At 38.7% G+C, this 12,508-nt stretch overlaps 1 protein-coding gene across 1 annotated transcript in view; it reads right to left on the bottom strand.

Moving 5' to 3' along the window:
* Positions 1 to 12,239, bottom strand: part of MINDY3 (MINDY lysine 48 deubiquitinase 3) — a 46,098-nt gene extending 33,859 nt beyond the window's left edge. The window contains exons 1-4 of the mRNA XM_054649726.2: positions 12,049 to 12,239; positions 5,347 to 5,426; positions 4,145 to 4,202; positions 3,527 to 3,700 (exon numbers count right to left, since the gene is read on the bottom strand). Coding sequence (XP_054505701.1) covers positions 3,527 to 3,700; positions 4,145 to 4,202; positions 5,347 to 5,426; positions 12,049 to 12,145 — 409 coding nt within the window. The 5' untranslated portion in view covers positions 12,146 to 12,239. The remainder of the gene's footprint in view (positions 1 to 3,526; positions 3,701 to 4,144; positions 4,203 to 5,346; positions 5,427 to 12,048) is intronic.
* Positions 12,240 to 12,508: the final 269 nt, after the last annotated feature.

Below are 12,508 nucleotides of genomic sequence, written 5' to 3'. Positions count from 1 at the left end.
ACACTTTTCAGCACTACACATGGCAAAAAAATGACACAAGATACACACAGCAAGCTAGAATACTTTCAAGCTCTAATTATATTTTTAATCCTCTCCTGACATTTAAATTTAACTGATTAGTATAAACTAATTTACTGCAACATTAAGATTCCGCCATACAAATTAGTGAGAACATTTCTATTTGGACTAATCAATTTATTAAAAGCACAAAGCCACTGGCATGCTGGAAATATTTGTCATATACTGAGCTGTTGATTTTGTACAAAATGTGGCTGTCACAAAGTCACCAAGCATATGCATACTATAGATATAATTTTGCAGGTCAACAAGAAGTACTATTTCCTAGAAAAGCAAGCATGATTATTTTTGGATCATTTTACCAGTGTAGGTAAGCTGTATTTTTTTCTTTGAATATACACTTCTGTTACTGAAATTTAGCTCTTTTTTTCCCTTTAATGCTTATTTTTTACAAACAAAAAAGTAGAATTATTCTAAACAGTGTTACACATTCTGTTTTTAACTAAGTTCTTGTTGTTTTCTTTCAATAATGGATAAACAGCCTTTCAAATTAGTGCGCATCCAGGACATAAAAAAATACAGCATTAGTGTCTTCCCAAGTTCAACACAGGCTTTATACCTTTCCTTTTTCTTTATCTTTGTGCTAGTAGAGCAATACACACCACAGACAGATCTGCTTTCTGATAGATACCATTTGATGCTGAGTATTTAAACAATGTCTGATCACCGAGCTACAGAATGTGGCTGCATACAATTCAGTTAAGATCTGAAGCCATTAGGGTTAGTACCACTGATCAATTTTCCCAACCAGAATTCCCCAAAAGGCATTTTATGCCTATTCTGATTGCATTTTGAAAGATGTATTTAATTTGCCCTACATGCAAATACAACTGATTCTCAAGCAACAGAATACTTTCATTTTCTACTTAAGAAATAGAGCAGCAGCAGTCTTAAGAATTTTAATTTTTGTCATTTGCGTAACTACAAGGAATTGCTTAGATCACCAAGAGTAAAACTGGACTTAAAAGAATGTATTTTTAAGACATTTTAATAAAATATGAAACAATGAATCTAAATTGCAGAAAATGCTGCAAAAACTAACCTTGCTTGAAGAACACATCTTTTCGTAAGCAAAAGGTTAGAGGGACTAACTCATATAAAGCAATCTTTGAACCTGGGAACTTGCACTACTAAAGCCAACACATGGCCAACAAGTTACTGCTATACACCACAAAAGCAGATGAAAAACACTATTGCATTCAGTTAGTGTGCTCGAATCCACCTTTTGTTCACAGAGCAGGATGACAGGCAGTTTCATTCTGTTACTAAAGAACAGAGTAAAATGCTAAGATAATTACTATTTGAAATAAAGGGAAATAAGTAGAAATTCTAAAGAGAAGTAGAGCTATACATAACCCAAACAATGCTAAATAAAGACAGTGCTTAGTGGAACGAAAAAGAACAAACAGCAAGAGAACATGAGATGTATGAGAAATACAATTGTTTAGAAATTCTTTAAAATGATTCTCTATCATGCTGTGTCTAAGCATATTTCGTGGCTTTATTATAAACACATCCCCATATCCAATTCTCAAACAGCCTGCCATATGGAACTGTATCTGTAATAGTCCCTGCTCACCCAACTCATCTCTTAACTCCAATCAACTATGACAATGCCAGTTTCTATTTTTATTGAGTACACCAGCCAAGAAAGAAATAAATGTATTTCTTTGCACTAGCAGTTACACAACTTTGCATTACTCATAATATCTTCTCCTCAACATCTTTGTCGCACCCTGAACCAGGTTAAGAAGATGGTTTACAGGTAAATAGCAGGACAGAGGAAGGGAAAAAAGCCCAAACCTAACATATCTTAAATTGGTAGGAATACAGCATTGCACATAGAGGGCAAAATGCTGAAAAGAGGAGAGGTGCATTCAGTGTCTAGCAGGAAATGTAGAACAGAAACAATGAAAGAGACCAACATGGCCCATGACATAAGCAGGCTGTACATGGGAAATGTATCCTCGTCTTCCTTGAGCACATTCCATGTAATTAAGGACAAGTCAGGCAGAACTTGATGACTTGCACAGAAACATGAAAAATGTAGTTATGTAATAGAATGGATTAGTTCATAAGTGTCAGTGTTGAGAGTAATTATTAACTTGAGTGTGTGTTTAAAACACTGTTGAACATTTTCTACAGTTAAAAGTTCTTTGGAATCAAGCAATACATTAAAAAACAGGACACTAAGATCCTGTAGATGATTAGTCTCTGCTTCACTTTATGTAGAAAACAAACTTCCTATCACTGGCAAGAGCTTCAGAGACAACTAACAAAAAAGAAAAAAAAAAACGGAATTTCAGACTTGCAACTGCCTTATCTTGCAAAGGATAAAATAGAAAAGTTGCAGATAAAACCTTCTGTATAATACTTTTTCTTATTTTAAAAAATGCTCACCTTGGAGTTTTTATGCACTGACCATCAGTTTTTTAAATTAAATACCATTTTAATTATTATTGCTTGAGCCTTCTAAAGCACAGGAAGCACTTGCTAGAAGCAGATGAAGATGACTCGTCACAAAGAGCTCCAGCACTACAAATTGCTATAACTAGCTGTCCACATATAAATCTATTTGTACAATTCTTACTTTGTAGTTATGCCACAAACTGCTGAGTAACATATTTCTTCCATCAGAAGATAGTACCTCTATAAGCAATTTGTTCTCATGTGAAGGGATTTTCATACTTCTTAAGGCACAAATTGTGAACAAAAACAAAGAAAAAGCAGCTTATCTTTTAACACATTAGATCTTTCCTGTTTAAAGATTAATAAATACAACTCTCTGATCATATGTGCACAGACAAACTTTCCATGTCACTGACTCTGCAGTAGTTAGATATGACTGGATGCCTCATCTTAGTGCAACAGATGATGTCTCCTGGACCCTTGATGTCAGTAACTCATGAAGGAGTGAAGACAAGTGCAAAAAGCAGGTAACTGAAAAATTCCAAACTACAAAAAAATTAAGGTAATTTACCAGAAGGTGATTTAAATTGTTTGGTACTGTACAGACAAATGGAAAAAGGCTACTTCTCCATAACAGAGGATCCAGAATAATTTAGAATAAATAGAGCATTGGAAAATTTTCTACAAAATTCTTCTAAAGCAACAAGTGACAAGTATTCTTCCAGTGTAAGAAGCATGTAGATGTTTCAAAATTAAAGATGTATCAGGTCCCAGAAAATTACAAAATAAAACTGAAGATTATGGAAATTGCTGAAATTCTAAAGAAACATGTATGTTAGAACTGCAGTGATCAGACACCACATTGCTTTCAACAAAAAGGACGAATGCCTCTAATTACAACAGACAAAAATCTTGTCTTTTGCTTATGGAACCACAAAGGCAAACCCACCATCTGTGAATTAATAAAATAGCAGTGGTCCTTAAAACCACGTAATGCTTCACTAAAAGATGGGTAATTTAGCATAGAAATACATCTTACAAGGTTGCTCCTCTTGATGACTAGATTCTGCAGGACTTTCAGAAATACTGGCAGTTTCTTCAGTTGTTTTTCCTCTTATCCATGTTGCCAGACAGTATGACTCAGAATTATCAGAGCAAGCCATTTCCAAAATATCACATAATGTATGGCAGAGAAGGTTCTTCTGCTCCTCTTCTGAAAGATCAGAAACCTACATGAGTCTGATTGCTGAGAACCATTGTCATATATAAACTACTAGTATCTTTTTTAAACATTAATGCTATCTAAATAAATACTACTTTTATCTCATTAATTACTAATGTTAATTGCTCTTTGACTATACTGGACCAAAGATTATAAGGCTGTCTTTTGAAAAATGTGGTTTTGTAGGATTTGTAACCCATTCCCTTTCTTAATATCAGAATTCAATTAAATATTTCTAAAACACAGAAGTATTAAGCACCAGCATAGACCTCCCAAATAGGAGTTCTGAAGCGTGTAGTATACATACAATATGGAAGAACACAAACAAACAACAAAGTGTGAAATATTTTCAGGGTTTTTTTAACTAATACATGCTTTACAAATACATAAAATGGAAAAATAATAAGGGGGGGATGGGGGAAAGGGTCTCAGTACCTGGACAGTCTCTCCAAGTGGACTTTTCACTGGCAAAAAGCCTCTTCAAAAGGAATGCCTTTGTTAGCAAAGAATAAAATATTATTAAAGACAACAAAGGATAAAATATTATTTAGACAACATTACCTTCTGCATTATGTCACAAGCACCAAAGCATTTTTGCACATTTTGAAAAGAGTTTCAAGCTCTTTTAAAAGAGAACAGAGAACATTCCCACATTCAGAACAAGACTCTGGGCCTGCCCTGTTTACTGACTTTTCCCCATCAAACCAGCTACAAAGGTGGCCTCATAACTACATTCAGCACCAATGAGTTTGAACCTCAAGTACACTTCAAATAGACATAGTGCATATTGGCACAGCCACCTCCAGACTCACAGGACTGCAGGAATGGAGGCACAAATATTTTTCAGTATAACTGATCAGTAGTGCAAGACATCTCTAGTCACTAACACAAACCCCTCTAGTAGTTAACAAGCCAACCTCCTTTAAATTTAAATAATAACCTCCAGATCAGGTTAAAAAAATCCTATGCATCTCCATATCCCTGCTTTGTTTTATCATCAATGCTAATGTAATACTACGATTAAAAAAACCCCAAATTCTAAGTTACAGAAAAGGAACAATGAAAGAAGAAACTTCATGAAGCAGAGTCTTGCCATTTTAGGCATTTTTAGCCCCTCAGAAACAGCTGGTTCAACTTTCACTGCTTTCCTGACATGCTCACCCTGTTCTCCCATTACAGATTTTTTTTTAACAGATTTTTTTTTTAAAAACCTTGTTCAATGTGAAAATCAACTACTTCAAATACTTCTAATACAGAATTACAAAAAAAGAAGCAGACACTGTGACACAGACATTACCCTTAAAGGCAGGGAATTCAAGAGATGTGAAAGGGTTAGGGTTAAATTTGTATCTGATCTTTTCCTCCTCCCCTTTACAATGCATTCCTGATTTTGAAGTTACTTCTGCTTGGATCAGCCTGCTACACTTCCTCAAACAAATGTCCTTCTGCAAAATTATAGTTCAAAATCAGCCCATGCTCATCCCTACCTTTTTACAGAGATTTTGCCTCCTCCATACTTTAATTATGAAATCAAAATACAACTGATCTGGAATTTCTTTTTCATATTTATTTGAGTTCTAAATATATAAAGACCAAATTTTGGGCTCACTGATTTTAAACCAATAAAGGCATCTTACCTGTACAGGTGCTATCACTGCACAAGGGCCACCTTCAAATTGTTCTAATGCAGTTGATTCAGAGTCACTAAAAACAAATCCTGTCAAATGAAAAAGGATTTTATTTCATGAAATATGTAAACAAGTATGTATACTCCTTCCCTAACAGAAATGACACCTGATTTATTCACCTTTAAAAATTAGGTTTTTGTTTCCTTGATAATGTAACTGCAGATGGTTAAACTATCTGAGGCAAAACAGTGACGAGTACATATGAAAGGACAGACATTATTTATTATCTGCAATTAAATCATGACCACAAAGGTCCAACAGCTGGGGTTTTAAACAAAAGAATTTCTAACTTAAACCATGGGTTTTATTTTATGATAGTTTATTTCATATCAATAAATTAAAATTTGTGTATTGTTTTGTCTATATATGTAATGAAAACATCTTGGAACCTTCCCTGAACATATATAATACACTTCTATTCCTGATGAATGGCACAGTATGCCTCCCACTGATCTCATTTTTGACCTATCAGCACATCCTGTTAAGACTGAAATATGCTGAGCAGTTTAAATATTCAACCCCTGAATCAGACCTCTTAATGGTGTTCTTTTACAGAAGATACACTACATTTACTGAGATGCAACATCAACAATTTTCCCCCTCCAGCTTTAATGCTTTGTGTTAATAATTTGTATTTCAGAATTATCTTACAGTCACATAATAAAGCAAATACTGGAGCAAACAGAGCAAAATTGTTTCACTACCACCTTGCCCTTAAACTTATCTTTAAGATAGGTGATTCATATCTTTCATTACTCATTGATAAATGCACATGCAATTACCTTGATGAAGCTGACACATGGTAACTTAGAGTGAGAGGTGTTTTGCATTATCCTTTTAAGGAATGATAAGATTGTGCCAAAGTCATTCTAGTTCACTGTAATCTAGAAACCATGCAATTGCAGTCAGCAAGTCACCAACAAACACCAGCAAGTGAGGGCAGGCAGAAAGGGATACACATGCATCTTGTCATGGACTGACAGTGTCAGTCTCACAGAAAGGAAGTTCAATGCTACTTCCCACAGTTTCTCCTCTTCCCAATTCTGTAGGATTACATGCTGCCATTACAAAAGCACTCTAAGCCCTGGATGTGAATTTGAACTGAGGAAATGCATCCCCTCCACACTACAGCATGGCAAGTACATCATCTCAAGCAGCAGGAGATAGAACAACTGCATATTTTGTATGCCATACTTCATCACAGAATAGTACATGTTCCACAACAATGTGAAATTTTTGTTTTAAAAAGGATCAGGGTAGCCATGGGGTTTCTGCTACATTTGACCAAAGGCTCCAGGTTATTTTTAACCACATGTGCAAACATGTGCATTACAAAGATGTATTTTATATCCAAAACCTATGGGGCCTATGTCAAGCCTACATACTTAGATCTGGCATCACCTGATGTAGCAATGAAGCTCCATTAATTCTTACTTGAAGCAAAGCTTGCAGTGATGCCATTTCACTGCCCTGTTAATATGCCCTACCAAGAAATATCATCAGTCCTTTCAACTTTCTGAATTGGTTTGTGCAGGCTTAGAACATGAAAAGGTAAGTCCTCCTCTGCTTTGAAGCGTTACTGCATGCTATCTAAGCACACTTCAACAAGAGAGCTTTTTTAGTTGTTTTAATGATTTGTTTCTGCAGAAAAACAACATACTTGGGTGTGGTACCACTAAACCACACTTAAGAGATCTTGAATTTGCTTCACATTCTTCAGGCTTCTTATAGAAGGCATGAACTGTCTCAGATTAACCCTGCCCTGTTTTTCAAAATTGCCTCCTAAAAACAAAGAACATCAAGTGATCCACCAGAATTAATAAAAATTTGAGACAGACAATGTAAAGTCAGTATCACACAGAAGTTCACAGAATACAACCACAGGCAAAACACATATAAAATACCCAAGGAAACACTTCTTATTATTTAAATGCTGTTTAATGCTTAATAAATACCAAGATTCTAAAAGCTGTTAAGCAAAAAAATGGGCTTCAGGCAGTATGGTCTTGCTCTTTTAAGAAAGTTCTACAGAACTGGAAGTCAGCTCAGGCAAAATTTCAGAAATCAGCATTCCAAACTCCAGCTGGGTTCAACCTCAGCCTGAAACCACACCCACTTACCTTTTTAACACTCTACAACAGTCACATTTTGGGCAATCTGCAAGCACTCATCAACCCTACACCCTTCCTTATGATTTGTAAGAATGGCCTGGCCACCCTTTAAGCTATCAAGATGAGCATCTCCGATCCAGAGTAACTTCTGCTTTCTCTCAACTTTTCATATCTATCATACAGCTCTTTTCACTCAAGATAAAATTTCAAAAAGAAAAAGGATGTAATGCAGCCAAAATATTGTTTTAAAATTATCAGTCTGCTTTTATCCATTAGTATAATTAGCATCATTTCCCTGAAAGAAATATAAAATAATGTCATTACCATATGTCTTCCATGTCATTTATAACCCTGTTAAAGGCTGTATTGACCCAATTTTTTCAACATTACTACTGCTCTGCTGCTTTAACCTTTTGAGGCAGGGTGGCAGGGAGATGAAGTGGATCTAGACTCCTGTTGGTAGTCAGTGCATTGCCCAATATTTTGAGTAATGACACTGAGAAATCTGTCTTTATATCCTTTGTCCACTATAATCACACAACACAAAGTTTTACTCTCCTTATTTCCCCATTTGGCATTTATGAAGGTCCACATTTCTTTCTTGTATCTAATTCTTTTCTATGTACAGTTTACCAAAATTGGTCTATGACTTACTTAACCCCTGCTGTCCTTCATCTAATATGTCACATCATGGTCCAAAATACTACAAAACTCATCCATTCCTCTACCATGACTACTCCACCACTTTCCTGCATCTTTTTATTACCAGCCTATTTCTAAAAAAATCTTTTTTTCCACCCAAGACACCATAGATATAACTATCATTTCATAAAGGATGCTGTGTCTCTTCAGTATTTTCACTCTGTACAAAACCCAGTTCTACCTCAATGAAAGAGACAAGGGAATTAGCAAAGAGCATGCAACACTAACCAGGTCAGAAAAACCCTTGCTGATCCAATCTACCTATAAAGACACTGCACTATCCACTTTTTGTCCTAGAACCACAGAATATGTTGAGTTGGAAAGGAACCACAAGGATCATCAAGTCCAACTCCTGTTCCTGCACATGTCACCTCAAGAGTCACACCATGTGCCTGGCAGTGTTGTCAAAGGCTCCTTAACTCTGTCCAGCTTAAAGCTGTGACCACTTAGCTGGGGAGTCCATTCCAGTGCTCAACCATCCTCTGTTTTTCCAAACCTTTTCCTGATACCCAACCTAAACCTCCTCTGACTCAGCTTCATGCTGTTTTCTCAAGTCCTGTCACTGGTCACAAGAGTGAAGAGATCAGTACCAGCCCCTTCACTTCCCCTTGTGTGCATGTTGAAGGCCACAATGAAGTTTCCCCTCAGTCTCCTCTCCTCCAAGCTGAACAAACCAAGTGACTTCAGCCACCTCTCACCATGGAAGTGCATTTCTTTTTCTCTTTAGGGATACAAGAACTGCCTGACAGAAACACTGGAATAACACATTATCACCCAAACATGAGGTTTACAACACATCTTAATGTCGCACTCTTTCTTTAGCACTGGGAATAGAATGATTCATATTTTGCTTGTGGCTTTGGGTTTTGCAAGTGTATCTTTGCAGTAAAATGAAACTTCTGAAATTTTATGTGGGGAGAAAAACCCCCAACAAACAAAAAACATTTTCTTGCCCACATAAACAAGGGAGAATTTCCTACAGCAATACCACAAAAAACTCCACTGAATGGGTTATGGATGTTGTGGATAAAGAGATAAGAAGTCCTGTGAAGGATTGAGCAATGTATACAAACTACCTGGTAGGCTACCACTAAACTGGGCAACTGGAAGCTAGAAGAGAATCCAGACAAAATCAACCTTTTTACACTGTATGTTATCCATATACACAAACTGTACTTCCCACTACGCTTTTGCAGTTAAATGCTTGTTGGAGAGGACCATTCCATATATTTCTTTCTGAAGACCAGTGAGAACACAGCTTATGTAATTCGGAAAGGATGCTGTGTGCAAGCCTGCCAGACACATATATTGGAGAGACATGATGTCTCATGCCTTGGGGATGATCTGAAGAACAGTTCTATGCATGAAATTTGTCCCTTGGGTCAATGGAGGAATTTACTTTTAACATAGGTATGCTCCTTTAGGGTTCAGTCTTCTTCTCAGCTCCTTCCCAAGTCCTCACATCTATGCCAGGAAACACCAAAGAGCAGACTGAACCTTTGCACTACATTCCTGTGTCTGCTTTGAGGATTCTGATAAATGGAATCTACAAGGTTCAAACTGCAAATTCTGCTGCAATCATAAAGACAAAAATTCTGTAAAGAACTCCACAAGAAAACCCTCACACCAACTTTACAGCCATGCCTTTAAGTCCAGAATAAAACCAATATACTTCATGTTACCAATGCAGAAGCCTGAGGGAATTACTTCCACTAACTTCCAACAGCACATCCACATCAGCTGGGTCAGTTCTCTACCTGCTGGCAAACCAGCCCATCTTCAAACGAGTATGATGGTCAAGGAGTCTGGTGCACAACAGGATTCCTGGAATGTGCTGTCTTCACTCAGAAACTGACAGCTATCAGTCTTAGGTTCCTCAACACCCTCCCAACTGCCTACTTTTCTTTCCAAATGAAAATCATAGCTCTCAGCTTCCATAGGGTTTGAGAAAGGATCAGACGATGCTCAGCAAGTATCCAAAATAAATAGCACTGCTGGCACTACAATCAAAAGAAATAAAAACAAACAAAAAAAACCCAACACCAAACTAGTTGTTTGATGCTTTCAGCCCTTCTAATGTGGAACAGGGTCTATCTTTTAAACTTTCAAGTGTTTGTAAATAATAAAGCTTGATATATTTGTTGTTTTTTCTTTTAAATCTTGATGAGTCAGTGCTGATGGGCCTCCTTTGCAGCAAGTAAATGCTGCAGAACTTTATCAACAAGATAGAAACTGAAAGCTGGGTGAAAGTATTATGCAGCTACACAAGGTAAGTGACTGGAATTGACTGTTTTGATTCTCAGCACAAGACCTCCAAACAGTCTACCTTAATGTCATGGGGTTTTGCTACACAAAATTGATTATACTGAGAGGGATACAGAGAAGGGAACAGATGCACTACACATTCTAGTCACAGGACTTTCCCTAAAGACAGATTGGAAATGCCTCCATTGCAGAAGCCACCAAGAACTTCAGAGACCTTTTCCATTAAACACTCATTCAATCACAAGTACAGTGCATTATAACACACATTTCAATAAATTTTGAAACTGCTGAAATTTCTCATACCAACTATCTTTAAAACTTCAATTGTGGCAATCCAACATTACCAGTTAAAGAAATAATTAAACTTTCTAACACCAATTCTTCTTTTCTGACTTTGCACACACCTTGTACTGAAACCGCAACATTACCAAAACTTAGAGATATTTCAGAAAGTGATTACATTTCAATAAGCAATTTTGTTAGGAAAAGCAATGCTTTGCTGTACCTGCTTAAATTCTAGATCTTAGAAGGAATTTGGCCTTTTTTCCTAAATATTTATCACTGAATTATCTGAAGACAGACAAACATAGGGAAAAAAATATGAGTCTGGTAATACACTGTGTCCAGTAGTGGGGAGCAGCTACGCAGCTCCCAAATCTACTGAAACTATGTAGATGACAACACCCTTGTTAAAAAAATAAAAAGGAACAGAGAACACTAAGAAACTAAGTTTCAAGCAACTTTAACCTGAGACCTGGACACATTTTTTAATCTATAAATTCCACTATCACTTACAAATTTTCTCCAGGAATCAAGAGTTTTATCATGAACACGAATCATGAATTCCTCAAAGCCCCCAGTAAGTTATAGAAAAAGCTACTATTCCCTTCTTTCAGCCAGGACAGGTGCACTGATTCCTTGCATATAATTCTTACAGGTAAGCATTGCAATTGCACTTTTAAGGATCACCAACAAGCTTCCATCAAGAACAAACCCTGCACTGGCTGTACAACTTAAACACAGAAAAAACACCTTACAAATACCACACGTTCCAGCGTTACTGGTGCTTTATCTCTTGGCATGTCCTAGGTACTGGCATGCACCTGCTTCCACGGCCAAATAACCAGTTCAAAAAACAAACCTGTGGGTCTCTGTCCCAAGTTTAGCCCCGGTTTTGCTATTTGTGACTCATATATTCCTCACAAAAAAACCAAAACCACAGCACAACTTATGTTCGTTTCCACAAGCTATGTAAAATCACGACATAAGTCCCTGTTGTTATATTTAATAAATTCAGATAATTTTCTACACAATTCTAAGTTCCTGCGGAGATGTGTGGCATAATGTGTGACGATTATGCTGCAAAAAACCAAAATAATTATTGAGCAAGGGAAGCTGCTGCATCATTTTCCCGCGTGGGCCAGCGCGGACACAGGCACAGGAGCAGCGCCCAGGGCACGGCGCCCCTCAGGCACCCGGGCCCCAGCGCGGGGGGCGGCGCGGGCGCTGCGGCGTGCCCGGCGGGCGGGCAGCGGGGCGGGAAGGGCCGGCGGGGCACGGCGCACGCAGGTACCTTGCGCCCAGCGGCAGAAGATGGTGTCGGCCAGCCCGCGGGGCCCGGCCTTCTTGCCCCACACCAGGTGGACGAGCTCCTGGCCCGCCTCGGACATGGCGGGGCGGCGGCGGCCCCGGCGCCGGGCGGGCGCGGCGGCTCCGGCGACTCCGGCTGCCCCTGCGCAGGAGAGGCGGGGGCGGGGCCGCGCGAGCGGGGCGGGGCCGGGCCGGGCCGGGCCGGGCCGGGCGGGGCGGGGCCGGGCCGGGCGGGGCGGCCCTTCCGCTTCCCCAGCAGGCCCTGGTGCTTCCGCGGGCCCGGGGGCGTGTGGGGCTGGGCGTCGCTGTGACAAATCCGGGATGGAGCGGGTCCCTTAGGGAGCAGCCTTTCGATTTAAACGTTCCCGAGATGAAATTGTTGTGTGTTCGCACTTGGAATCCTTCCTGCGGTGTGCGGCCGAAATGGAGCTGCGGTGTGGTGC

The sequence above is a fragment of the Agelaius phoeniceus genome, chromosome 1 (assembly GCF_051311805.1).
Source record: "Agelaius phoeniceus isolate bAgePho1 chromosome 1, bAgePho1.hap1, whole genome shotgun sequence".
NCBI lineage: Eukaryota > Metazoa > Chordata > Aves > Passeriformes > Icteridae > Agelaius > Agelaius phoeniceus.
This window is presented reverse-complemented; position numbering and strand designations above follow the sequence as displayed.